Consider the following 27,860-nt stretch of genomic DNA (forward strand, 5'->3'; position numbering starts at 1 on the left):
GGCTCAGCACGGGGGGGCCCCGGCGCTGCTGAGCCCGGCAAAGCCAGAACAATCCACGGCCACAAAGGGCTGGGACAGCGCCGGGACACGCGGGGGGACACCGGGGGGACAGCCCTGGGGGGGATGTGGGGGGGTGTTTGGGGGGAATACAGGGGAATATGGGGGGGACACCAGGGGGACAGCCCTGGGGGGATGTAGGGCGGAATATGGGGGGATATGTGGGGGGAATATGGGGGGATATGTGGGGGACACTGGGGGAACAGCACTGGTAGGGGGGTTTAGGGGGAATATGGGGGGGGGGGGACACGCAGGGGGACAGCCCTGGGGGGGTTTATAGGAGGGGAATACGTGGGGGATACTGGTGGGATAGCCCTGGGGATGTGGGGGGTTTTGGGGAAATATGGGGGGATATGTGGGGGACACACAGGGGGATATGAGGGGGGAAAATGGGGAGATGTGGGGGGAACAGCTGGGGGACATGTGGGGAACACCCTGTGGGGACAATTTGGGGATACTGTGGTGACACAATGTGGTGGCACAATGTGGTGGCACATGTGGCCAGTCACGGGGGGGACACAGAGAGGGGACATTTGGGGGGACACCGAGCAGGACAAGGGGATGGAGGGGGTCCCCAGGACCCTGCGCCCTCCATTGTGCCCCTGGGGTTCTGTGTCACCTCACAGACCTTCTGGGGACCACCAGAGGTGTCCCCAAGACCTCCCCATCTTGTCTTGTAGACCCCCCCCAGGTGCCCTGTGACCCCCCCAACCCTGCCCTACAGACTCTCCAGCTGCCCCACAAGCCCCCCCAGTACTCCCAGGCCTGTTCTACAGCTCAGGTGCCCCCAAGATGCCCCTCCAGGTGTCCTATGACCCCCCCAATCCTGCCCATAGACCACCTCAGGAGCCCCCAGCACCCCCAGTCCTATCCTATAGACCCCAAAATGCCACAACCTGCCACAAAGACCCCCCTCAGGATCCTCTACAAACACTCAGGTACCTTCAGATGCCCCCAGGATGCCCCAGAGACCCCCCGCTGCCCCCGGAATCCTCCCATCCTACTCTACACAACCCCCTGCACCCCTCAATCCTGCCCTGCAGACATCCAGAACCTGCCAGAAACCCCAATCTCGCCCCCTAGACCCTCAAGACGCCCCCACAGACCCCTCAGGTGCTCCCCAGACCCCTCAGGTGCCCCCCAAATTCCGCCTTTCCCCACTCCAAGATGGCGGCCCCCATCGCCGCCTCAGAAATGGGCGTGGCCTGGCTCCGTCACGTGACGGAGGAAAGGCGCCAATATGGCGGCGGGCGGGGTGTGGTGACCAACCACGTGATCAGTGCCTCCAAAATGGCCGCGCCCACGGTGAAGGCGGGGAGGCGGGGCCAAGGGGGTAATGGCGGCGGTGGGCGGGGCTTCACTTAAAGGGACCGCACCGTACCGGGCTGGGGGGGGGGTCCGTGACGTCCCCCCGGCGCGGGGGGGGGCTCGTTGGGTGCAGCCCCTCCGGGGGTTCGTGAGAGGGACCCCCCTTTCCCGGTTGAGGCCGCTGCGGGAGGGGAGGGGTGCGGGATCCCCCCTGCCGTGTCCCCCGGTGTCCTCCCGGTGTTCCCCGGGTGTCTCCCCCGTGTCCCGGACAGGCTGGGGGGGGGGGGGGGGGGGGTTCTCATTTTGGGGGGTTCGTGGCTGTCGTGGGGCTGACGGGGGTCACTGAGGGGAGGACGGGCGGCACCGAGGGTGACACCGGGGTGCGGCGAGGGGCAGCACTGGGGGGTAACGGGGAACACCGGAGGAGAACGGGCAGGACCGGGGGTCACAGGTGGCACCGGGGAGTGACACCGGGAGAGGACGGGAGGCACCGGGGGGTGACGGGCGGCACCGGGGGTGACACCGGGGGGTAACGGGCAGGACCGGGGGGTAACGGGGACCACCGGGGGAGGACGGGCAGGACTGGGGTGTGACACCGAAGGAGCACGGGCAGCACCGGGGTGTGCCGGGGACCACCGGAGGAGCCCGGGCAGCACCGGGCGGGGAGCGGCGCTAGGACCCGGCGCGGCGGGGCCCGCCCGGATTCCAGGCTGGCTCCCGGTGTGACGTCACGCCCGGTCCCGGCCCCTCGCGCTCGGGAAAATGCTGCTCTCGGTGCCGCCGCGCTCGGGGCTCCCCGCCTTCGCCTACAACAAGGGCGGCAAGAAGGTACCGGGAGGGCGGCGGGACCCGGTGGGCCCGGTCCGGTCCGGTCCGGTGTGGGGCGGGGGGGGGGGATCCGTGGGGGCGGATCCGGGGCCGTCCCGGCGGGACAGGCCCGGGAGGGGGGGGGGTGGGGGGGGGCGGGGAATGGGGGTGCTGGGAAAGGGGGGGACACCCCCACCGAGTCACCCCCCCCCCCCCCCAACACCGGGAACGGAGCGGGGACACCCCCCCCCCGTCCCCCGGTGAGCTCCGGTTTTCCCGGGGGTGCGCCGCTATCCCCCCCCCCCACCCCCGGTTCGTGCCTCAGTTTCCCTCCGCATCCCGTGATGGAAGAGGGGGGGGGGGGTCACCCCCATTGCCGCCTCCCTCCCAATACCGGGGGACACCGGGGCGGGATTTGGGGGGGTCGGGGGTGGAATCTGAGGGGGGGTCGGGGGATACCGGGACAGGGGGTCGGGAGGGGGGGGGGAGGGGAAGGTGGGGACCCCCTGAGTTGGGGGATGGGAGGGAGGGGGATGGGGACCCTTGAGGGAGGGGGAAGGAGGGGTTTGGGTTTGGGGGTCCTGGGGGAGATAATGGGGTCGGGGTAAGATAATGGGGTGCGGGGAGGAGATAAAGGGGTCGGGGGAAATGATGGGGTTGGGGGGAAATGATGGGGTCGGGGGGAGATAATGGGGTGCAGGGGGGAGATAATGGGGCTGGGGGGAAATTTATGGGGTTCAGAGGAGGAATCCAGGGCTCCTTCTCTCCAGGGAGGATTTTGGGGTTGGGAGGAAATTATGGGATCCAGGGGGGAGATAATGGGGTTGGGGAGAAGTTATGGGGTCCAGGGGGAAGATAATGGGTCCAGGGGGAGATAATGGGGTCCAGGGGGAGATAATGAGGTTGGGGGGAAATTTTGGGGTCCAGGGTAAGATAATGGGGTGCAGGGGTGAGATAATGAGGTCAGGGAGGAGATAATTAGGTTCATGGTGAGATAATGGGGTCGAGGGGAGATAATGGGGTTGAGGGGAAATTATGGGGTCTAGGGGTCCATCTCTCCAGGGGTGAGATTTTGGGGTCGGGGGGAAATGATGGAGTCGGGGGGAAATGATGGGGTCCAGGGTGAGATAACGGGGTGCAGGGGTGAGATAATGGGGTCAGGGGGAGATAATGGGGTCCAGGGGGACATAATGGGGTCAGGGGGAAATTATGGGGTCCAGAACTCCTTCTCTCCAGGGGGGAGACCCTGGGGTCCAGGGTGAGCCCCCCAGGATGGGCTGAGCCCCTCTTGGGGTGTCTCAGGCAGTCCCTCCTTGAGGGGGGGGAAGGATTTTGGATTTTGGATTTTGGATTTTGGGGGGCTGCAGCAGAGCTGACCCCCCTACCCCCCCCTCCAGCAGCCCTATGTGCCCCCGGCCCAGCCCCTGGGCCCCCCCAGCCCCAGCCCAGCCGGGGGGGCCCCGGACCAGCTCAGCAAGACCAACCTCTACATCCGGGGGCTGCACCCTGGCACCACCGACCAGGACCTGGTCAAGCTCTGCCAGCCGTGAGTGGGGCGGGGGTCCCGCTGTGTCCCCCCTCCCCAGAACCCTCGGGAAGGGTGGGGGGCGCTGGGGGTCCCCCTGAATCCTGACAACCCCCTTTTCCCCCCCCAAACCCAGCTATGGGAAGATCGTCTCCACCAAAGCCATCCTGGATAAAACAACCAACAAGTGCAAAGGTTTGGGGGGACAGTGGGGTTAGGGTGGGGGGGGTTTGTGTTTTTTTTGGGGGGGTCTCTCTGAGCTCTCCTCCTCCCTCCCCAGGTTATGGTTTCGTGGACTTTGACAGCCCCACGGCCGCCCAAAAAGCCGTGACAGCCCTGAAGGCCAGCGGGGTGCAGGCACAGATGGCCAAGGTACCAAACCCCCCCACCGACCCCCAGAAACCCCCCCGGGACCCCTCCAGGAGCCCCCTCCCCTGGGCTGACCCCTCCCCACAGCAACAGGAGCAGGACCCCACCAACCTGTACATCTCGAACCTGCCGCTGGGCGTGGACGAGCAGGAGCTGGAGGCGCTGCTGAAGCCCTTCGGGCAGGTGGTCTCCACCCGCATCCTGCGCGACCCCCACGGCGCCAGCAGGGGCGTGGGATTCGCACGGTACGGGGCGGGAGGGGGGGGACGGGAGGGGGCGACCACCGGGAGGGAGGGTTGGTGCTGCTGGGGGGGCTGCACACAGCTGGGGGGGTGCGGGGGTGTGGGGCTGGGAGGGGTGAAGATCATGGGGAGGGCTCGGGGGAGAGGGATTTGGGGGGGCTGCACAGATCTGGGGGGCTGTAGGGGATGGGGGGGCTCAGGATGGTGGGGAGGGCTGGGGGGACAGGGATTTGGGGGGGCTGCACAGATCTGGGGGGCTCAGGAGGATGGGGAGGGCTGGGGGGAGAGGGATTTGGGGGAGCTGCACAGATCTGGGGGTCTCAGGAGGATGGGGAGGGCTGAGGGGCCCATGGGGCTGAGGGGACAGGGATCTGGGGGGGCTTCACAGATCTGGGGGGCTGCACGGGATGGGGGGGCTCGGGAGGATGGGGAGGGCTGGGGGGACAGGGATTTGGGGTGGCTACATGGGGCTGGGGGGGGCACAGAGAGTTGGGGGGAGCACACAGAACTGGGGGGGTCACACAGACCTGGAGGGGCTGCACGGGGTATTGGGGGGGCTGCACGGGGTATTGGGGGGGCGCACAGAACTGGGGGGCTGTAGGAGATGGGGGGGGCTCAGGATGAGGGGGAGGGCTGGGGGGACAGGGATTTGGGGGGGCTGCATGGGGCTGGGGGGGCACAGAGGGTTGGGGGGGAGCACACAGAACTGGGGGGGCACACAGAAGGGGGGGCACAGAGGTTTGGGGGGGCTGCAAGGGGCTGGGAGGAACACAGAGATTTGGGGGAGCACACAGAGCTGGAGCGGTCACACAGAATTGGGGGGCACACACAGAACTGGGGGGGCTGCACTGGGTATTGGGGGGGTCACACAGAGCTGGGGGGCACTCACAGAACTGGGGGGGACACACTCAGAACTGGGGGGGACACACAGAACTGGGGGGGTCACACACAGAATTGGGGGGGCTGCACGGGTTATTAGGGGGGCACACCGAATTGGGGGGGCTGCACGGGGTATTGGGGGGGGCACACACAGAATTGGGGGGGCTGCACGGGGTATTGGGGGGGGCACACACAGAACTGGGGGGCCCCCCCTGGCCCCCCGGCCCAGCCCCGCTCCCCCCAGGATGGAATCCACGGAGAAATGCGAGGCCGTCATCACCCACTTCAACGGGAAATTCATCAAAACCCCCCCGGGGGTGCCAGGTGGGGCTGGGGGGGAATTTGGGGGGGCTGGGGGGGAACCCGGGAAGGGATTTGGAGATTTTGGGGGTGCTGGGGGGGGGGGCTCAGGGAGGGAATTTTGGGGATTTTAGGATTTTGAGGGTGCTGGGAGGGGAATTTGGGAATTTTTGGGGTGCTGGGAGGGGTTAGGGAGGGGATTTGGGGGTTCAGGGAGGGGAATTTGGGGATTTGGGGGGTCAGGGAGGGGATTTTGGGGATTTTAGGGATTTTGAGGGTGCTGGGAGGGGGCGGGAGGGGAATTTGGGGATTTTGGGGGTTTGGGGGTGCTGGAAGGGGAATTTGGGGATTTTGGGGGGGTCAGGGAGGGGATTTTGGAGATTTTAGGGATTTTGAGGGTGCTGGAAGGGGAATTTGGGGATTTTGGGGGTTTGGGGGGTCAGGGAGGGGATTTGGGGGATTTTAGGGATTTTGAGGGGGGTGGGAGTGGAATTTGGGGATTTGGGGAGTCAGGGAGGGGATTTTGGGGATTTTAGGGATTCTGAGGGTGCTGGGAGGGGGCGGGAGGGGAATTTGGGGATTTGGGGTATTTGGGGGACAGGGAGGGGATTTTGGGGGTGCTGGGGCTGGCTGGCAGCACTGACACCCCCTCCCCAGCCCCCCCAGACCCCCTCCTCTGTAAGTTTGCTGATGGGGGGCAGAAGAAGAGGCAGAGCCAGGGCAAGTTCGTGTCCAACGGCAGAGCCTGGGCCCGGGACGGCGACACGGTGAGGGGGGCACAGGGGGCTGGGGGATTAAAAATAAATTTATAATTTGTTATAAGTTTTGTTAAAAAATGAAGTGTTTAGAATGAATTTTTAAAAAAATACTTCATATGTTGCTGACAGAGCTGACAAAGCCACTATATATAATATATATATGTAACATATATATGTGAAATATATATATAATATATACTTATTTATATATTTTATATATATAATACTATACATATTATATATAATATATATGTTATATATATTGCATTAATATATAAAAATTCAAGTCTTTTTATTTTCTAGTATATTTCTAATTTTATTTTCTAATATATTTTCTAGTCTAATATATTCTCATATATAATCTATTTAAATTTATGTATTTATATTTACATAAATATATATTTATGCAAATAAACATAATATATACATAAAGAATAAATATATTTTAAAATAAATATAAAATATATTTATTAATAAATATAAAGAAATATATAGTATGTATTAATGTATTAATTAAATTTATAGAATACAAATTTATAGAATAATTAATTCATATAAACAAAAGACATATATTTGTGAATAAAAATAAATGTATATAACTATAAATATAACTATAACTAAATATTTATTTATGACCCTTTCCCCCCCCCAATATATTCTGTTTTCTACTTATATTTATGTAAATGTATATTTATTCATTATTTATGCAAATAAATACATAAATAATGAGTATATAAAGAAATAGAAATATACATTTGCAAATAAATACATAAATAATGAGTGTATAAAGAAATAGAAATATACATTAGGAAATAAATATATAAATAATGAGTATATAAAGAAATAGAAATATACATTTGCAAACAAATATATAAATAATGAGAATATAAAGAAATAGAAATATTCATTAGGAAATAAATATATAAATAATGAGTATATAAAGAAATAGAAATATACATTTGCAAACAAATATATAAATAATGAGAATATAAAGAAATAGAAATATACGTTTGCAAATATGAACAAATATAAGTATTTTGTAATAATATATTAATTAAATTTGTATAATATATTCATGTAAATATAAATAAATATATTTATAGACAAAAATAAATATTTATTATAAAAATTAAATGTATTTATATTTATATATAAATAATTCAGTATATATAACATATACTGAAACAAATCTGAATAAACATAAATATTTACCTATAAATAATATAAATACACAGATTAATAATGATATAAACAACCAAACAACATAAACACCTAAATGAATATTTGTGACCCGTTTTGCCCCCACAGGGCACCGTGACCTTGGCCTACGACCCCGCCACGGCGCTGCAGAACGGGTGGGTGCCCCCGGGCCCCCCCGTGCCCGTCGGGGCGGGGGCTGCCGGCTGCGGCCCCCCCAGCCCTGACCCCCCGCCCCGCAGGTTCTACCCCGCGCCCTACGGGCTGGCCCCCGGCCGGATGCTGCCCCCCGCCGCCCTGGCCCCCTACCTGCCCTCCCCGGTCTCCTCATACCAGGTACGGGGGCCCGGGGGGGCTTGCGAGACGGGGGGGTCCCCACCTGGCCAAGGGGAGACCCCGCCCGCTGCCACCCGGTGTCACCCACAGGTCCACGGCCCCGCCTGGATGCACCAGTCCTACCTCGTGCAGCCCACGGTGAGCCACGCCCCTTGCCACGCCCCGTGCCACACCCATGCCACGCCCGGTGCCACACCCATGCCACGCCCAGTGCCACCCCCAGTGCCACACCCTGAGGGGTAGAGGACCAGTGGGAACCCCCTCTTGGATTGGCCCCACCCACTCCTGCCCCACCCACCTTTGCCCCACCCACCTTTGCCCCACCCACATTTGCCCCACCCACATTTGCCCCACCCCATGCAGGCAGGCCACTCCCACTTTGCCACAAAGCCACACCCACCTTGGTCAGGCCCTGCCCATTTTGGTGTCGCTTTGGGTGTCCCCGGGCCCTGTCCTGTGTCCCCTCCCCATGGGTGCAAAGTCCCCATGTCCCCCCAGTGTCCCCATGTCCCCCTGTGTCCCTCCATGGCCTCCTGTGTCCCCATGTCCTCATGTCCCCAGTGTCCCTATGTCCCTGCCATGTCCCCCCCCGTGTCCCCTCGCTGACACTGCCCTGCATGGCGCGGTGCTGGCCCCCACCATGTCCCCATGTCCCTGTGTCCCCCCCAGTGTCCCCATGTCTGTCCCCATGTCCCCACGGTGACACTGCCCTGCAGGGCATGGTGCTGGCTCCTGCCATGTCCCCGTATCTGTCCCCGTGTCTGTCCCCGTGTCCCCATGTCTGTCCCCATGTCCCACAGGGTGTAGTGCTGGCCCCCGCCGTGTCCCCATGTCCCCATGTCCGTCCCCATGTCTGTCCCTGTGTCCCCATGTCCCCATGTCTGTCCCCATGTCCCCATGTCTGTCCCACAGGGCGCGGTGCTGGCCCCCACCGTGTCCCCGTGTCCCCATGTCTGTCCCCGTGTCCCCATGTCTGTCCCCATGTCCCCATATCTGTCCCCATGTCTGTCCCACAGGGCACGGTGCTGGCCCCCGCCGTGTCCCCATGTCCCCATATCTGTCCCCATGTCCCCATATCTGTCCCCGTGTCCCACAGGGCGCGGTGCTGGCCCCCGCCGTGTCCCCATGTCTGTCCCCATGTCTGTCCCTGTGTCCCCATATCTGTCCCCATGTCCCACAGGGTGTAGTGCTGGCCCCCGCCGTGTCCCCATGTCCCCATGTCCGTCCCCATGTCCGTCCCCATGTCTGTCCCCATGTCTGTCCCTGTGTCCCCGTGTCCCCATATCTGTCCCCCTGTCCCCATATCTGTCCCCATGTCCCATAGGGTGCAGTGCTCGCCCCTGCCATGTCCCCATGTCCCCATGTCTGTCCCCATGTCCTCATGTCTGTCCCCATGTCCCCATATCTGTCCCCATATCTGTCCCCATGTCCCCATATGTGTCCCCATGTCCCCATGTCTGTCCCTGTGTCTGTCCCCATGTCCCCATATCTGTCCCCATATCTGTCCCCATGTCCCCATATGTGTCCCCATGTCCCCATGTCTGTCCCACAGGGCGCGGTGCTGGCCCCCACCGTGTCCCCATGTCCCCATGTCTGTCCCCATGTCCCCATGTCTGTCCCCATGTCTGTCCCCATGTCCCCATATGTGTCCCCATGTCCCCATGTCTGTCCCACAGGGCGCAGTGCTGGCCCCTGCCGTGTCCCCATATGTGTCCCCATGTCTGTCCCCGTGTCCCCATATGTGTCCCCATGTCTGTCCCCATGTCCCCATATGTGTCCCCATGTCTGTCCCACAGGGCGCGGTGCTGGCCCCCGCCGTTGACCACGCCGTCCCCCTCCAGCCCTCGGTGGTGGCGCCGCTGGCCCAGCAGCTCGGTCACCTCTCTCTGGGCAGCGCTGGCACGGTAAGACCCCCCCTCCCCCACCCCGAGACCCCCCCCAGACCCCCGAGGACCCCTCCCCGACCCCCCTGACCCCCCCCCGGTGTCCCTGTCCCCAGTACGTCCCCGCTGCCGCCGCCGTCCCCGGAGCCTTCATCCCCCCGTACCCGCCGGTGCCCCCCGCCCTCCCGCTGGAGGTGAGTGAGGGGGTCCGGGAGGGGTTTGGGGTGCAAAGTTTGGGGGTTCAGGGTTTGGGGTTTAGGATTTGGGAGTGCAAAATTTGGGGGTGCAGCGTTTTGAGGTCCGGGAGGGGGTTTTGGGGGAGCAGAATTTGGGGGTGAAGGATTTGGGGGTTCAGGATTTGGAGGTTCAGAATTTGAGGGTGCAGAATTTCGGGGAGCGGGGTTTGGAGTGCAGGATTTGGGAGTTCAGGACTTTGGGGTGCTGGGTTTGTAGGTGAAGGGTTTGTGGGTTCAGAATTTGTGGGTTCAGGATTTGGGGCTGCAGGATTTGGGAGTTCAGGATTTGAGGATTCAGGATTGTAGGTGCAGAATTTGGGGTGCAGGGTTTGGGGTTGCAAGGTTTGGGGGTTCAGGATTTGGGGTGCAGGATTTGAGAGTGCAGGATTTGGGGTTTCAAGGTTTGGGGGTGCAGGGTTTGGGGGTTTGGAGGTTTGGGGGTTCAGGATTTGGGAATGCAGGGTTTGGGGGTTTGGAGGTTTGGGGGTTCAGGATTTGGGAGTTCAGGGTTTGGGGGTGCAGGATTTGGGAGTTCAGGATTTTAGGGTGCTGGATTTATGGGTGCAGGATTTGGGGTCCGAGATCTTGGGTGCAGGATTTGGGTCCAAGATCTGGGGTCCAGGATTTGGGGGTCCAGGATTTGGGGTTCAGGGTTTTGGGATTCGGGATTTTGGGGTGCAGCGTTTGGGGGTTCAGGGTTTTGGGGTTCAGGATTTGGGGGTTCAGGATTTGGGGTGCAGCGTTTGGGGGTTCAGGATTTGGGATTCAGGATTTTGGGGTGCAGCGTTTGGGGGATCAGGGTTTTGGGGTGCAGAATTTGGGATTCAGGATTTGGGGGTCCAGGATTTTGGGGTTCAGGATTTGGGGTGCAGCGTTTGGGAGTGCAGGGTTTTGGCGGTTCAGGATTTGGGGTTCAGGATTTTGGGGTGCATTAACCCCTCCCTCCCCGCAGGACGGCGGAGCCGCCCCCACCCACGCCCCCATCGAGTCTCCATCCGAGCCCGGCGCCTTCCCCTACCCCTACCCCAAGTAGCGGCGGGGGGGGCCCGGCCCGAGGGACCCCCCCCTCCCCAAAATCCCCCGGGATGGGACCCCCCCCTCCCCAAAATCCCCCGGGATGGGACCCCCGACCCCCAAAATCCCCCGGGAAAGCTCCGAGCTCCAGGCGGGGGTCCCGGGTTGGGGTGGGGTGAAGGGGGGGGGGGGTCCCTCTTCCTCCCCCCCTCCTCTTCCTCCCCCCTCGGAGGGCTTTTTTCTTCCTCCCGCGTTTTCTAAAAAAAAACTAAAAAAAAAAAAAAAGGCAAAAAAAAGAAAAAAAAAACCTTAACAAAAAACCCGTACACGCAAAAAAAAAAAAAAAAAAAAAAAAAAAAAAAAAAAAAAAAAATTAAAAAAAAGCAAAAAAAAAAAAGGAAAAAAGGCCAAAAAAAAAAAAGGGAAAAAAAGGCAAAAAAAGAAAAAGAAAAAAAAGGTGAAAATAAGGAAAAAAAAAAGAAAAAAAAAGGCAAAAAAAAGAAAAGAAAAAAAAAAAAAAAAAAGGCAAAAGCCGCTGCCGCTGCCGCGCGCCGCCCCGGGGGGGGCACCGGGGATCCCGGCCGCCCCCCCCCCGCCCCCTTCGTGCTTCCAGGGCCCGCGGCCCCGCCGGCCCCGGTGCCCCCCGTGCCTTCTGCTGCCCCCCCGTGCCCCCGGCTCGGGGTCTGGGGGTGCTGGGGGGGGGGGGGGGGACATGGAGAACCCCCCAAACCCCCCCCCCCCTCACCCACCCCAATCTCCGGGCACAGCCCCCCCGCAGGGCCGGGGGTGCTCCCCCACCCCCCCCCCCCCAGCCATTCCTGCCCCGGGGGGGTCGGTCAAGTGCAATAACCCCCCAAAACCCCCCAAAAATCCCAAAATCTGCCCCCCTACTCCCCAGCTTTGATGGGCGCCCCGAGGGTCAATCAGGCACTTTAGAGCCCCCCCCGCGCCCCCCCCCGTCCCTGGGGGGACCCCAGAACCCCCCCCCCCCCAATCCTCGCTGTCCCCCCCCCCTCACCCAGTGACAATCAGGGGGTCCCGCGGGGGGGGCTCTTGCAACCAAAGATTGGGGGGGGGGGAAATGAGCAACCCCAGCCCCCCCCAAAAAGGCTTCGCACCCCCCCCCCCCTCACCGGGGGTCTGTCCGTCCATCCCCCCCCCCCAAATATCCCCCTCCCCAAATTGCTTCCAGCTCTGTGCCCCCCCCCACCCCAAACTCTCCCCAGGGGCCTCCCGGTTCTTCCAGCCCCCCCCCCAAGAATACAGGAGGGGTCCCCAGACCCCCCCCCTCACCCACCACACATCTACCTCACCCCACAGCTCGGGGGGGCGCCCAGCCCCATTTTGGGGGTGTCGAGGGGGGGGGGGTTCACCCCTTTACCCCCCCCTCCCCCCTCAAGGGGTGACGCCCCCTCCCCCCCCCCCGGTTTCAGCCATCACCACCTCCCCCCCCCCCCCCTTTGCTGCTACAACCCAGCCCCCCCCACTTTGGTTGGGGGGCTGTGACCCCCCCAAGGAAGGAACCAAAGAGGGAGACCCCCCCCCCCACATTCCCCACAACCCCCCCAAATCCTCCTGGACCCCCCCCCGGGCCCCCCCCCCCCTATGCTGAGCCCCTGCCCCGCTGCTGGTTTGGAGGGGGGGGGGCTGAGATTTTTTTGGGGGGGGGTCCCATCAGTCCTGGGATGGGTGGGTGGGGATGGGGAGGGGGGGGGGAAACTCAAGGAAAATTCGAGACCCCCCCCCCCCCCCTTCTCCTTTTTTTCGGCACCCCCCCCCCCCCCACCCCCTTTAATTTATACGTAGCGCATTTTGTACAGGTTTTTAAGTTGCTTTTTTTTAAAAAAGAAAAAGAAAAAAAGATCTCCAGAGGTTTCTAGTTTTGTATTTTTCTTCCTCCTTGCTTCCGCGCTCGCCCCCCGCGATCCCCCCCCCAAAAAAAAAACAAAAAATACACAAAACACCCCCCCCACCCCCCCGAGATCCCCCTCCCTTAAACACCCCCCCCAAAACCCCCCTTCGAGGTTGTTTTTTTTTTTGTTTTTTTGTTTTTTTTTTTAAATAAAAAACGGCAAGAAAAGGAAAAAAAAAAAGAGTTTTTGTTGTCAGAAAAAAAAAACAAATCCAGGGGGTCCCAAACCACCCCCCCAAAAAAAACAAAATGCTGGATCATGGAGTGTTTATCAAACGTGAGTTTTTTATTTTCCAACGCAACACGCGGGTGGAAGAAGGGGGGGGGGGGGGGTCCTACAACTTTTTTTGGGGAGGGGGTCACAGGGTGGGGGTGGGGAGAGGGGGGGGGGACATCAACAGGCAACAGCGAGGAGGGCATGGGGGGGGGGAGGGGAGGAGAGACACCCCCCCCCCCCCCGCCCCCTCCCCTCCTCTAAACCTTATCAAAAAACGAGCTTGGTCCTAAAAATATAGAAAGAAAGAAATTTAAATTCACAAAAAACCTGTACAATTATCAAAAAAGTCACTAAAACAACACGGCTGGTTATAGAAAACTGTGGGGTGGGGAGGGGGGTAAAGAGTGACCCCCCCCCCCCCCCCTCACCCCCAACCCAATTTCACCCCCAAGGGGGTGGGGGCCAGCCGGGAAAAGTGGGGGGGGGGTTTGGGGGTGGGTGGGGGGCGTCAAACTTGGGGGGAAAAAATTGGGAAGGGGAGGGGGCAACTTTGAACTGAACGAACACGAGAACGATACGGAGACTCCCGAGAAAGTTTCCCACGACAGAAAAGAAAAAACAACAAAAAAAACAACCCCAAAAAAAAAAAAAAAAGGAAAAAAAAAAACCCCAAATAAACAACCCGAAAAAAAAAAAATCGAAAAACAAAAAAAAAACCTGACGGATCCGAAAAAACGTGACTTAAAACCACAAAAAAAGTCCGTTTACAGCGCAGTTATTTAGATAAAATATAAATATTTATGCGTAATATAAAGTCAGTTCAAATAGACTTCAAATCACCTCTTAAGTTTCCAAAGCAAAAAAATAAAATAAAATAAAAAGTTTCTGAGGTTTTTATCTGATAGAAAAAAGGCTACTTTGAGACAAGGTGGGGGGATTTGGGGTTTTGGGGGGGCTGGGGGCGCGGCCGGACCCCCCCTGCCCAGGTAGGTGAGTTGTTTTCAGTGCTCTGTGGGGCTGGGTTGGGGTTGGGGGGGACACACACACATATGGGGACCCCCCCCCCCAAAAAAAGCCCCTCTGGCCGCTGAACCCCCAGAGCGAGTACCCGTAATATCCTGGCCGGGGGGGGGGGGGGAGAAAAAAAATGGGGTGAAAAGGGGGGGTCCTGACCACCCTTAAATATCAGGGGTGACCATGTTGAGACCCCCCCTACCCCAAATTTAAGACCCCTCCCCACCCATTGAACCCCCCCTGGGGGGGAGGGGGGGGGCCACACCCGCCTGAGGATTCAAGTCCATGGTGGGAGGGGGTTGGGAAGGGGGGGGGGGTTTGGGGACCCCCAAATCCCCCTTGGGGGGGGGTGGGGCCTGCAGTAGCATCCCTGAGGGGTCTCATTTAGGGGGGGGGGCGAGGGGGCGGCCAGGACCCCCCCACCCCCTCCCCTCGATGGGGGGGGGGGGGCCGGGCTCTTCCTGAGAAGTGGAGGAAAGGAAAAAAAAGGGGAGGGGGGAATGGGGGGGGGGGGGGGGGGGAGTGCCGGGACCGCCCCCTCCCCATCCCCACTCAGCCCCCGCCCCATTTTGGTCCCTGGAGCTGGGTGGGGAGGGGTCCAAAAGGGGATTTTTGAGGGGGGGGGAGTGGGGGGGGGGGGGGTCCCCCCTCCCCTTAAAGTGTCTGTGTGGGTGGGGGAGGGGGGGGGTGAAGGGGGGGGGGGTCCCGGCCGGGGTGGGGGAGGGGCTAAGTCCACTTTACTGGCCGTTAATGCATGAGAGGATGCACAGGAGTGCTCGGACATTCACTAAACTATTGCTATCGTTAAATATTCCCAAGGTTTTGGGGGGGGGTTCTCCCCTTTTTCGGGAAGTTCTCCTCTTTTTTGGGGGGGTTCTCCCATTTTTAGGGGGGGTTCTCCCCTTTTTCAGGGAGTTCTCCACTTTTTCGGGGAGTTCTCCCCTTTTTTCAGGGGATTTTCCCCCTTTTGTGGGGGGTTCTCCCCTTTTTCAGGGAAGTTCTCTCCTTTTTTCAGGGAGTTCTCCCCTTTTTTGGGAGTTCTCCCTTTTTTGGGGAGTTCTCCCCTTTTTCAGGGAAGTTCTCTCCTTTTTTCAGGGGTTCTCCCCTTTTTGAGGGGGTTTTCCCCTTTTTTAGAGAGATTTTCCCCTTTTTTAGAGAGATTTTCCCCTTTTTTTGGGAGTTCTCCCCATTTTGAGGGAGGGGGGACAAGGGGAGGGTGGGGGTATTATTCCTGTTTCTGCCCTTAATCCAAAAAATGAAATTTGAAAGAAAGCAAGAAAAGAAAAAAAAAAACCTCTTTTTCTTTTTTTTTTTTCTTTTTTGGCTTAACACAAATCTGTGACTTTTGTGGTGCTGGGAAAAAAAAAAAAAACCAAAAAAAAAAAAAAAAAAAAAAAAAGAGGGGAATAGGATGAGGGGGAAAATAGGACAGGATTTTGGGGACCAAGCAGCATGAAGGGGCCTCATAGTGAGGGGGTGTGTGGGTTTAGAAGGTGGGAAGCCCATTCACGCTGCTGGGAGGTTTTTTTAGAGGGGAAAAAATAAAAACCACAACCCCCAAAATGTGGGATCAGCAGGCAGCGAGAGCAGCTCCAGTGGAGGCAGTTCGTGGTTGGGGGCTTGGGGGAGACCCCCCCCCAGCCCGGGTTTCCCCCCTTCAGGGGTTGGGAGGGTTTTTTCCCTGATAAAATTCCTCCCACCGGCTCTGGAAGAACCGGCGCATGGCGTGGCCAGCCCGGCCCACGGCCGAGTCGTCCTCGTTGAAGGTCTGGCAGTTGTCGAACACCAAAAGGGCGTCGGCTGCAAACTCGGCTGAGCTCGAGTACCTGAGGGACGGCACGGGGTGGGTGAGTGGGTGGGACACACAAGGGACCCCTCCCAAAACTGTCAGCACTGAAGGAAGCCCGAGCTCGTGAGGGGAACTGATCCTCGCACATCCCTGGGAGAGACCCAATCAACTCCTCTAAGGAATCTCAAACCTCATTTCCGTTCCCAGGAAGGGATGGGAGCACCAGGAGAGACCCCCAAAACCCAGGAGAGATCCCCAAAACCCAGGAGAGACCCTCAAAACCCAGGAGAGACCCCCAAAACCCAGGAGAGACCCCCAAAATCCAGGAGAGACCCCTAAAACCCAGGAGAGACCCTCAAAATCCAGGAGAGACCCCCCTGAGCACCAAAGGAGCCCCATCCCAAGAGGAGAACTGATCCCCCCCCATCAACCCCATTCCCATTGCCAGGAGGGGATGGGAGCCCCAGGAAAGTCCCCCCATAGCTCAGGGGAGACCCTCACAGCCCAGGAGAGACCCCCATCCTCGGGAGGGACCCCATCAACCCCTAAGGAACCCCATTCCCATTGCCAGGAGGGGATGGGATCCTCAGGAGAGACCCAAACAGCCCTGGGAGGATCAGATCACATCAAATCCTAAGGAATCCCATTCCCAGGAGGGAAACTTGGGAGGGGAACCGACCCCCCCATCCCCAGGAAAGACCCCCCAAAACCCAGGAGAGACCCCCATCCTCGGGAGGGACCCCCCTGAGCACCAAAGGAACCCCATCCCCATGAGGGGAATTGATCCACCCATCCCCAGGAGAGACCCCATCAACCCCTAAGGAACCCCATTCCCATTCCCAGGAGGGGATGGGATCCTCAGGAGAGACCCCCACAGCCCTGGAGGGACTCCCATTCCCAACAGAAACCTCCAGCCCTGGGTGGACCCCCAAACCCACAAGGATCATCCCTTTGAGGGACATCCAACCCCTGGAAGCCCTGGATGGACCCCCAGCCCTGGAGGAACCCCCAAACCCACAAGGGTCGTCCCCCTCCTTGGAGGGACATCACTGGAGGAGCCCCCAAATCCACGAAGGTCATCCCTCTGAGGGACACCACTGGCCTAGGAATAACATCCAATCCCTTTGAGGGACATCCAACCCCTGAGAAGGACCCTGCCAGCCTTGGAGGAGCCCCCAAACCCAAAAAGGTCATCCCTTTGAGGGACACCACTGGAGGAACCCCCAAGCCACAAGGTTCATCCCTTTGAGGGACACCACTGGGCTGGGAAGGACATCCAACCCCTGGGACAGACCCTGCCCGCCCTGAATGGACCCCCCACCTTCAGAAGGACCCCCCAGCCTCAGGAGGACCCCCCAGCCCCATGAGGACCCCCCCAGCCCCCCGAGGAGCCCCCTGTCTCAGCTCACCCTCCCCGCAGCAGCCGGGCGCTCATGGTGCCCATGGACTTGGGCTTCTTGAGGATCCACCTGGGTCCTCCAGCCCCATGAGGAGCCCCCAGCCCCATGAGGAGCTTCAGAAGGACCCCCCCAGCTTCAGGAGGAGCCTCCCAGCCCCATGAGGAGCCCCCAGCCCCCTGAGAAGCCTCTACCCCAGCTCACCCTCCCCGCAGCGGCCTGGTGCTCATGGTGCCCATAGACTTGGGCTTCTTGAGGATCCACCTGGGTCCTTCAGCCCCATGAGGACCCTCCAGCCCCATAAGGACCCCCCAGCCCCATGAGGACCCCCCAGTCCCATGAGGACCCCCCAGCCCCATTGGGGCCCCCCCAGCCCCATTGGGGCCCCCCCAGCCCCCCGAGGAGCCCCCTGTCTCAGCTCACCCTCCCCGCAGCAGCCTGGTGCGCATGGTGCCCATGGACTTGGGCTTCTTGAGGATCCACCTGGGTCCTCCAGCCCCAGAAGGATCCCCCAGCCCCATAAGGATCCCCCAGCCTCAGGAGGAGCCCCCAGCCTCAGGAGGACCTTCCCAGCCCCATTGGGGCCCCCCCAGCCCCCCGAGGATCCCCCGTCCCAGCTCACCCTCCCCGCAGCAGCCTGGCGCGCATGGTGCCCATGGACTTGGGCTTCTTGAGGATCCACCCGGGTCCTCCAGCCCCACGAGGAGCCCCCAGCCCCAGGAGGAGCCCCCACCTTCATAAGGACCCCCCCAGCCTTAGGAGGACCCTCCAGCGCCCTGAGAAGCCCCCAGCCCCCTGAGAAGCCCCTGCCCCAGCTCACCCTCCCCACAGCAGCCTGGTGCGCATGGTGCCCATGGACTTGGGCTTCTTGAGGATCCACCTGGGTCCTCCAGCCCCATGAGGAGCCCCCAGCCCCATGAGGACCTTCAGAAGGACCCCCCAGCCTCATGAGGATCCCCCAGCCCCATTGGGGCCCCCCCAGCCCCCCGAGGATCCCCCTGTCCCAGCTCACCCTCCCCGCAGCAGCCGGGCGCGCATGGTGCCGAAGTCCATGGGCTTCTTGATGATCCTGCGGTAGCCGGGGACCAGCCGGGGGTTGACGGGCTCCAGGAAGGGCCAGGCGTCCTCGTGAGACTCCATCTCCATCAGGATGATCCTGGGCAAGGGCGGGGAGGATGTCACAGACAGATTTGATCAAAAATCCTTCCCTTAGTGTGGGGATTTTTCTTCGCTCGGGGTCACCAGTTGTGGTGGTGGTCATTGAAGAGATGAGAGTCTCTTCCATGTTTCAGAAGGCTGACTTATTATTTTATTTTATATATAATATTAAAATTTATTATTTCATGATAATTTTGATATTAAAATTTATTATTATATATATGATATTAAAAGAAAATGAGATATTAAAACTAAATTATTATTATACTAAATTATTATTATACTAAAAGAATAGAAGAGACGAGAAAGAAGAGATGAGAATCTGGACTCCATGTTTCAAGGTTATTTTTTATCATAAAAAGAATAAATTTGAACATCATATATATCATAAAAGAATAAATTTTAATATCATATATATCATAAAATAATAAATCAGCCTTCTGAGACATGGAGTCAAGATTCTCTTCTATTCTTCTAGTATCACTTTAATATATCATTTTCTTTTAATATCATATATATAATAAAAGAATAAATTTTAATATAATAATCCTTTTAGTGTAGTTTTAATGTATCATTTTCTTTTAATATCATATATATAATAAAAGAATAAATTTGAATGTGATATATATAATAAAATAACTTTTAATATAATATAGATTATATATAAAATAATAATTTTGAATATGATATATAATTAAATAATAACATTTAATATAATATATATAATATATAAAATAATAAATTTCAATACCATATATCATAAAATAATAAATTTTAATATATATAATAATAAATTTTAGTATCATAGTATTATATATAAAATAATAAATTTAAATATCATATATCATAAGATAATAAATTTTAGTATCATAAGATAATCAATTTTAGTATCATTTTAGTATCATATTATATATAAAATAATAAATTTAAATATCATATATATCCCAAAATAATAAATTAGCCTTCTGAAACATGGGAGTCAAGACTCATCTCTTCCCTTGCCCTGGGTGCCAGGGGGGACACTGGGGGGTCCCTGACCCGAGTGCAGCCCCCTCCCCACATTTCCCCGGCCCCACTCACTCGCAGAAGGTCCCTGACCCGAGTGCAGCCCCCTCCCCACATTTCCCCCGGCCCCACTCACTCACAGAAGGTCCCTGACCCACCACAGCCCCCTCCCCACATTTCCCCCAGCCCCACTCACTCGCAGAAGGTCCCTGACCCACCACAGCCCCCTCCCCACATTTCCCCAGCCCCACTCACTCGCAGAAGGTCCCTGACCCATCACAGCCCCCTCCCCACATTTCCCCCGGCCCCACTCACTCGCAGAAGGTCCCTGACCCACCACAGCCCCCTCCCCACATTTCCCCAGCCCCACTCACTCGCACAAGGTCCCTGACCCGAGTGCAGCCCCCTCCCCACATTCCCCCGGCCCCACTCACTCGCAGAAGGTCCCTGACCCACCACAGCCCCCTCCCCATTTCCCCTGGCCCCACTCACTCGCAGAAGGTCCCTGACCTGAGTGCAGCCCCCTCCCCACATTTCCCCAGCCCCACTCACTCGCAGAAGGTCCCTGACCCACCACAGCCCCCTCCCCACATTCCCCCAGCCCCACTCACTCGCAGAAGGTCAGGTCGCTGGGCTGGCCCCGCAGGGCCCCGCTCCTCCTGCGGGCCGGGCTCGGAGCCTCCCCGGGGGGACACCGTGGGGACACCGGGGGCAGCCCCCGCCGGTGCCTCGGGGCCGGGCGGCGCCGCCGCGGGCTCGGCTCCTCCTCCTCCTCTTCCCCGGGGCTCCCCCCGAGCCCCCGGCCCCGTTTCCGTTTCTTGCCTCGCCGGGGTGAGATGGGGTCCCGGTACTGCCCGGCCTGTGGGGGGGGGGAAATGGGGGTCACCTTCTGTCCCCTGTGCCCCATTTCACACTGCCTGAGGCTTGAGGTGACCCTCAGGGTCCTTCCCAGGGTCCCTCAGAGGCCATCGGGGTCTCCTGGAGGTCAGGACAGCAATGGGAGGGTCTCTCCTAGGGGTGGGGGTCTCCCAGACACCACCAGGGTCTCCCAGACACCACCAGGGTCTCTCAGACACCACCAGGGTCGACCCTCCTGGGGACCAAATCCTCACCCCAGAGGGGTGGGGTCACCAGTGCTGGGATGGGGATCCCTGCTGCTGATATGGGGGTCTCTCCCAGAGATATGAGGGTCCCATTAGGGTCTTTTCTAGGAAAGGGAACCCCAACTCCCAGGGGCATGTGGGTGCCTCAGAGACCATTGGGGTCTCTCCCAAGAATGGGAGATGGGGGTCTGGAGATGGGGGTCCCATGGGGGATCCCTCTTGAGAACCAGAGTTTCTCCCCTCACCAGAACCTCTCCCGGGGATGGGGGGCCCAGCAGGGCCTGGCATTCCTCCTGTTGATATCAGGGTCCCTCCCAGAGATATGAGGGTCCCATTAGGGTCTTTTCTAGGAAAGGGGACCCCCAAGGGCATGAGGGTCCTTCAGAGACCATTGGGGTCTCTCTCAAGAATGGAGAATGGGGCTCTCATGGGGGATCCCTCTTGAGAACCAGAATTTCTCCCATCACCAGAACCTCTCCTGGGGACAGGGTGCCCAGCAGGGCTTGGGACCCCTCCTGCTGACATGGGGGTCTCTCCCAGAGATATGAGGGACCCCCAGAGGCATGGGGGACCCTCAGAGACCATCGGGGTCTCTCCCAAGAATGGAGGATGAGGCTCTCATGGGGGATCCCTCTTGGGAACCCAATTTTCTCCCCTCACCAGAACCTCTCCTGGGGACAGGGTGCCCAGCAGGGCCTGGGATCCCTCCCGGACCATCCCCGTGGGGTTTGAGGGCTGCCCCCCGACCTACCCTGGCCACGCAGACGGAGCAGAACCAGTCGCCCTCGGGCACCTCTGTCATGCGGGGCCGGTGGCAGTAGAGGTGGCAGCCGCGGTCGCAGCCGTCGCACAGCAGCAGGTGCTCGTCATCATCCCCTCTCCGACAAACCAGGCAGGTCTGGGGGGACACAGGGGGCTCAGAGCTGCTTTGGACCCCCCCTCTGTCCCCTCCCAGGGCGGGGTCTCACCACTCTGTTGACGGATTTCTCCCAGGCGATGGATTTCTCCAGCTGGAGGAGGCACAGGGACACCTGGGCAGCGCTGCGGCAGCGCTCCAGCGTCTGCCGCCACGTCCGCACGCGCGGCGTGATCTCGTACGAGCTGCGGGGACAGCGGGGGCTCAGCCCAGCACGGGGGTCCTGCCCTGGGGCCCAGGCACCCGGCTGGGTCATGGGGAACCTCCCCAGAGCCCAAAAAGGATCCCACAAAGAGGAGTCTTGGTCGTTGCTCAGCCCCAAGCAGGACCACGATGAACCCCGTGAGAGCCCCGTCCCCAAGGGAGACCCCAGTCCCCAGGGGAGACCCCCATCCCTCTGAGAGAGCTCATCCCTCAGAGAGAGACCCCATCCCTAGGAAGAGATCCCTCTGAGAGACCCCATCCCTCTGAGAGACCCCATCCCTAGGAGTAGACCCCATTCTTCAGAGACCCCATCCCTCAGAGAGATCCCATCTTTCAGAGATCCCATCCCTCAGAGAGATCCCATCCCTCAGAAAGACCCCCATCCTTCAGAGAGACCCCATCCCCAAGAAGGAATCCCATCCTTGGGAGACCCCCACCCCCAGGACAAACCCTGCTGACCCCCACATTCCCAGGAGGGCAGGAATGACCCCTTCTCAAGAATTCCCAGGGAAACGACCCCTTCCCAGCAATTCCCAGGGAATGACCCCTCCTCAGCAATTCCCAGGGAATGACCCTTTCTCAACAATTCCCATTGACCCTTTCTCAGCAATTTCCAGGGAATGATCCTTTCTCAACTATTCTCAAGGAATGACCCCTTCTCAGGACTTCCAGGGAATGACCCCTTCTCAGGAATGACCCCTTCTCAGCAATTCCCAGGGAATGACCCCTTCTCAGGAATGACCCCTTCTCAGCAATTTTCAGGGAATGACCCATTTGGGAATGACCCATTTGGGAATTCCCAGGGAATGACCCATTTGGGAATGACCCCTTCTCAACAATTCCCATGGAATGACCCCTTCTCAGCAATTCCCATGGAATGACCCCTTCTCAGGAACTCCAGGGGGAATGACCCCTTCTCAGGACTGACCCCTTCCCAGCAATTCCCACAAAACAACCCCTTCCCAGCAATTCCCAGGCAACGACCCTTTCCCAACCCCTCCCAGGGGCCCGCCTGGTGCGCTCACATCTCGGTGCTGCCCGAGCCCAGCTCCTCGGGGTTGCTCAGCACGGCTTTCTCCACCACCACCTCGTGCAGCGGCCACAGCGGCTCCTTGAGGTAGCGGCGCTCCAGGTTCTGCTCCAGCGCCGCCAGCCGCAGCACGGCCAGGTCCAGGGGGTTGGTGAGCTCCCGGCGCACGGGCAGCGCCTCCCGCCGGAGGCTGCTGCGCACCGTGATGTCCTCCAGGGGCTCCACTTTGTGCTCGCAGTACCTCAGGTCAGCCCTCGTCGAGTCCGGGCTCGGACACGTCCAGCCCTGTGGTGGAGAGAGGAGAGAGGTCAGTGGTGGTCGCTTGGTGGTGGTCAGCAAGAGTGGGAGCGGTTTGGAGGGGTGGGAGGGCTGGGATGGATGAATGGAGGTGAGAGATCTCTGAAGTGAAGTGGTGGAATTTGGGGTTTATTGCAAAGGAACAAGTGCAGGGAGCTGCTGGGAGCTGCCAGGCACAGCTGGAGCAGGACTGAGAGAAGAGAGAGGTAAAGAGGATGAGAGAGAGGATGAGAGGATAAGAGAGAGAGAGTAAAAGAGAGGATAAGAGAGAGACGTTCCCATTACAATAAAATAAATCTTTTTCTGGTTGTGGAATTTGGGGTTCATTGCAAAGGGCCAAGTGCAGGGAGCTGCTGGAGCTGCCAGGCACAGCTGGAGCAGGACTGAGAGGAGAGAGGGGTAAAGACAGAGAAGGCAAGAGCGTGGTAAAGAGATGAGAGAGTGAGAAAGAGTAAAGAGAGAGTAAAAGAGGACGAGGTTCCCGTTGCAACACAATAAATCTTCTTCTGTGCTGAATATTCTAATTCTCACTCACCAATCTAGTACAAGATACAAATCCTACAGCATTTACATACAGCCTGTAAGAATCATTACGTTACCACACTGGGTTACATCTTAAACCCTAAAAACTCCTCTTTGGGCCCCTTCTGCCAAGCCTAAAAACTCCTCTTTGGAAACCCTAAAACCTCCTCTTTGGAGGAGTTTTAAACCCTACAAACTCCTCTTTGGGCCCCTTCTGCCAAGCCAGCAGGGTCTGCTCTGCCCCTTGGGCCTGTCTGCAAGCAGAGGGAGTTGTTCCATCCAAAGGGGATCACCTTCAGCAGCCACACCATTGCTTTCCAGCTGTTCAGTAACTGAGGGATCTCAAAGCTTGCTTTCATTTCAATCTCTCTTATAGTTTCCATATTCTCAAAATCAATCATATTTATAAGGCTTTCCTGTTTCATCTCCCCCAACACTCCACCTGTCTGTCTGTGTGTCTGTCCGTCCTGGCTCACCTAAACTTGCTTTCACTTCAATCTCGCTTATAGTTTCCATATTCTCACAATCTTTTGCCAGACAATCGTATTTATGAGGCTTTCCTGTTTCATCTCCCCCAACATCCTCACCTGTCTGTGTGTCTGTCCATCTGTGATCCCCCCTGGCTCACCTAAACTTGCTTTCATTTCAATCTCACTTATAATTTCCATAATCTCAAAAATCCTTTGCCAGACAATCGTATTTATGAGGCTTTCCTGTTTCATCTCCCCCAACATCCTCACCTGTCTGTCTGTGTGTCTGTCCGTCCTGGCTCACCTAAACTTGCTTTCACTTCAATCTCGCTTATAATTTCCATATTCTCACAATCTTTTCCCAATCATATTTATAAGGCTTTCCTGTTTCATCTCCCCCAACACTCCACCTGTCTGTCTGTGTGTCCATCTGTCCTGGCTCACCTAAACTTGCTTTCACTTCAATCTCGCTTATAGTTTCCATAATCTCAAAAATCTTTTGCCAGACAATCGTATTTACAAGACTTTCCTGTTTCATCTCCCCCAACACTCCACCTGTCTGTCTGTGTGTCTGTCCGTCCTGGCTCACCTAAACTTGCTTCCACTTCAATCTCGCTTATAATTTCCATAATCTCAAAAATCTTTTGCCAGACAATCGTATTTACGAGGCTTTCCTGTTTCACCTCTCCCAACAAGCCAGAGCTGGGCTGATCCTGGCTGGCACCCACCCGGATCTGCAGGTCGGCCATGAGGACGCGCTGCTCCAGCTCCTCCACCCACTGCAGCACGCCCAGGTCGGTCTCGTAGGCTCTGTCCAGCACTGACCACTGAGCCAGGGCCTCCCGAGACACCGCGGTGGCGGCCGGGTCCGGGCGAGGGTGGAAGATGGGGTCTGGGGAGGAGAGAATGGTGTCAGGGTCATGATGGGGTCTGGAGAGGAGAAAATGGGATTAGGGATGGGGGAAAGGCAGGAGAGATACATCCTGGGACATGATGGGGTCTGGAGAGGAGAAAATGGGTCAGGGAGGAAAACCAAAACCTGGGATATGATGGGGTCTGGAGAAGAGAAAATGGGGTCAGGGAGGAGAGACAACCTGGGACATGATGGGGTCTGGAGAGGAGAGAATGGTGTCAGGGTCATGATGGGGTCTGGAGAGGAGAAAATGGGATTAGGGATGGGGGAAAGGCAGGAGAGCCCCATTCTGGGACATGATGGGGTCTGGAGAGGAGAAAAAGGGGTCAGGGAGGAGAGACACATCCCTGGACATGATGGGGTCTGGAGAGGAGAAAAGGGGGTCAGGAATGGGGGACAGGCAGCAGAGCCACATCCTGGGACATGATGGGGTCTGGAGAGGAGAAAAGGGGGTCAGGGAGGAGAAACCCATTCTGGGACAGAGGGAAAAGATAGGGGTCTAGAGAGGAGAAAATGGGGTCAGGGAGGAGAGACACAACCTGGGACATGATGGGGTCTGGAGAGGAGAAAAGGGAGTCAGGGAGGAGAGACACATCCTGGCAGACAATGGGGTCTGGAGAGGAGAAAATGGGGTCAAGGATGGGGGACAGGCAGCAGAGCCACATCCCAGAACACAAGGGGAAGATGGGGTCTGGAGACGAGAAAATGGGTGAGGGTCATGATGGGGTCTGGAGAGGAGAAAATGGGGTCAGGGAGAGGGGAAAGGAAGCAGAACCCCATCCTAGGACAGAGGGGAAAAATGGGGTCTGGAGAGGAGAGAAGGGGGTCAAGGAGGAAAACCAAAAGCTGGGATATGATGGGGTCTGGAGAGGAGAAAAGGGGGGTCAGGGAGGAGAGAGACATCCTGGGACAAGGGAAAGATGGGGTCTGGAGAGGAGAAAAGGGGAGGTCACAGAGGGGGCACGGGGAGCAGTGCCCAGGGCTGGAGTGGAAGGTGAGGTCTGCAGGGATAAAGGGTGGGCTCAGGGAGCAATCCCCTGCCTTGGGGATTTGGGCAGAAAATGAAATCTGGGGGCTCCCAGGGGGACAGGCAAGAGCCCCCCACTCCAGCTGAGGCTCTGGGGGCAGGGGTGGGCTCTGGGCAGACTCACCAGTGGTGCTCCTGAGGCAAACCTCACGCAGGAACTCCTTGTGCTTGGTCAGGTGCTTGTGCAGGGCTTTCTCCCGGATGCCACGTGGGTGCAGCGCCCGTGCCACAGCCTCCAGCTCCTCGGGGTCCCTCAGCCACCACCAGCCACTCTGCATCTCTGCAAGGCCAATGCCACAGCTCAGCACCGTGCCAGGGGCTGCACCGGGCGGGTCCCGGGGGTCCCGGCTCTCACCGGTGGGCACTGGCTGCTCCGTCAGCTGCGTCAGGTATTTCTGCTCCATCTGCTTGAAGAATTTGGTGGGGGGTCTCCCTCGGCGTTTGGGCTGTCCTGGCACGTCCTGGAGCTTTTCCAGGCCGCCCTGGCTGCGGGGGCAGGCGCCGTGGGCCCTGGGGCCGGCGTGCACCGGCGTGGAAGCGAGCAGGGGAGCTGTGGGGTCGTCTGAGGGGAGGCCGTTCAGCTGGAGGGAGAGAGGGAATGTCACAGAAAACAGACAGGAAATTATAAAATATTCTGCTTGGGAAGGAGACACACAAGGATTGTAACAGCTGGATCCTCAGCACCTGAATTCTGCACCCCCTCCCCAGTCCTGAAGCCCCTTAATCCCACAGCCCCTTAATCCTACAAACCCCAATTCTTCAGGCCCTCAACCCTGCAGCCCCTCAATCCCACAGCCCCCTAATCCTACAAACCCCAATTCTTCAGGCCCCCAACTCTGCAGCCCCTCAACCCCACAGCCCCCTAATCCTACAAACCCCAATTTTTCAGCCCCCCAACCCAACAGCCACCCCAAACCCTGCAGCCCCCCCACCCCTGGAGCTGTTTCCCTTCTCCCCAGCCCATCAAGGCCAGCAGGATTGAGCCCCCTGTGCCACCAGGTCACACAGGGGGTCCCACCCCACACCTCACGCCCACCCAGGGAGAATCCCCTGCCCATCCAACCCCTCAGGTCGGGGTGCAGGTGCTGGGGGCAGCCCCCCCACCCCTGTACCTGCCGTGCTGAGCCCTTGGGGGGCTCCCCCCTGCTCTGGCTGCGGGGGGCTGCAGGGGCTCGTGGCGAGGGCTCGGCCGAGGAGGTAGCGAGGGGGGCTCGGTCGTCACAAGGCGTGCGGGGCAGCAGGTTAAACCAGGGCCCTCTCTTTGCCACAACCTCCGGGGCTCTCTCCTCTTCCTCCTCCTCCTCTTCCTCCTCCATGGGGTCCGAGGGGGCCTCGGGGAGCCCCGTGTCCCCTTTGCCAGGGCTGCTGGCCGGGGTGAGAACCGAGTCCTTGAGCAGGGACGACTGGGTCTGGCTCAGCCAGGACAGGAACGCCGACTGGCTGAGGTCGTGCTGGCTCTGCCCCAGGGGCTCTGGCTCCTCCAGGACGCCGTTGATGGGCACGGGGCAGGGCTGGCAGTGCTGGGCCAGCTCCTCTTTGCTTTTCCGGGGCCTCCCACGGGCACGGGAGGCCGGGGTCGGGCAGCTCGTCCGGCTGGCAACGGGCACGGCAGCCGGTTCCTCCTTCACCGGCGACACCAGCGGCGACATCTTCTCCTCAGGAGGCTCCTGAGCCACCGCCTCAGCTGCTGTGACAGCAGGAGGACCAGCAGGTGAGGTGTGGGTTCCTCTCCCAGCTTTTACATTTGTTTTTCATCCCCTCCAAAAAAGCTCCTTCCCCACTCACCCTCGGCGCCCTCCACGAAGATTCCGCCCAGGTGGGGCAGGACCCAGTAGCGCCTCCGGAAGCGGTCCTGGCCCAGGGAGGCTGCACGCAGGGTCTGGGAGGAATGGAGCAGCTTCTTGCGGAAGAACATCTGCCTCTGAGGAGAGCAGGGGGTGGTGAGGGGGCTGCAGCCCCCCAGCAGGGCTGAGCC

General features: G+C 58.1%; 2 protein-coding genes across 9 annotated transcripts in view; one reads left to right on the forward strand and one right to left on the reverse strand.

The window, feature by feature from the left end:
- Positions 1-1,952: 1,952 nt before the first annotated feature.
- RBMS2 (RNA binding motif single stranded interacting protein 2) lies at positions 1,953-11,522 on the forward strand. 4 transcript variants are annotated; one of them, XM_077192756.1, is made up of 13 exons: positions 1,958-2,193; positions 3,573-3,718; positions 3,834-3,892; positions 3,978-4,069; positions 4,154-4,311; positions 5,432-5,511; positions 6,145-6,254; positions 7,554-7,600; positions 7,685-7,778; positions 7,869-7,916; positions 9,575-9,682; positions 9,778-9,855; positions 10,850-11,522. In XM_077192756.1, exons 1-13 carry the CDS (start codon positions 2,128-2,130, stop codon positions 10,928-10,930), a joined length of 1,167 nt encoding a protein of 388 aa, XP_077048871.1. In that variant the 5' UTR covers positions 1,958-2,127; the 3' UTR covers positions 10,931-11,522. The 4 variants fall into 4 exon arrangements, with proteins under 4 accessions (XP_077048869.1, XP_077048871.1, XP_077048868.1 ...); XM_077192755.1 differs by having other exon boundaries at positions 1,971-2,193; positions 3,570-3,718; XM_077192753.1 differs by having other exon boundaries at positions 1,961-2,193; positions 3,570-3,718; positions 3,978-4,311.
- A 1,566-nt stretch (positions 11,523-13,088) lies between these two features.
- The window catches only part of BAZ2A (bromodomain adjacent to zinc finger domain 2A), a 29,989-nt gene continuing 15,217 nt past the window's right edge, over positions 13,089-27,860 (reverse strand). For 2 of the 5 annotated variants that reach the window (XM_077192669.1, XM_077192670.1), the window contains exons 19-29: positions 27,671-27,806; positions 26,998-27,572; positions 26,241-26,466; positions 26,010-26,165; positions 24,674-24,837; positions 22,652-22,941; positions 21,475-21,607; positions 21,258-21,404; positions 20,015-20,262; positions 18,253-18,396; positions 13,089-15,880 (exon numbers count right to left, since the gene is read on the reverse strand). In XM_077192669.1, the coding sequence (XP_077048784.1) occupies positions 15,712-15,880; positions 18,253-18,396; positions 20,015-20,262; positions 21,258-21,404; positions 21,475-21,607; positions 22,652-22,941; positions 24,674-24,837; positions 26,010-26,165; positions 26,241-26,466; positions 26,998-27,572; positions 27,671-27,806 (2,388 nt within the window). In that variant the 3' untranslated portion in view covers positions 13,089-15,711. Of the gene's footprint in view, positions 15,881-18,252; positions 18,397-20,014; positions 20,263-21,257; positions 21,405-21,474; positions 21,608-22,651; positions 22,942-24,673; positions 24,876-25,226; positions 25,550-26,009; positions 26,166-26,240; positions 26,467-26,997; positions 27,573-27,670; positions 27,807-27,860 lie in introns of those variants that run through there. The other 3 variants (XM_077192671.1, XM_077192673.1, XM_077192672.1) reach the window with 3 other exon arrangements.

The sequence above is a fragment of the Agelaius phoeniceus genome, chromosome 35 (assembly GCF_051311805.1).
Source record: "Agelaius phoeniceus isolate bAgePho1 chromosome 35, bAgePho1.hap1, whole genome shotgun sequence".
NCBI classification, from domain to species: domain Eukaryota; kingdom Metazoa; phylum Chordata; class Aves; order Passeriformes; family Icteridae; genus Agelaius; species Agelaius phoeniceus.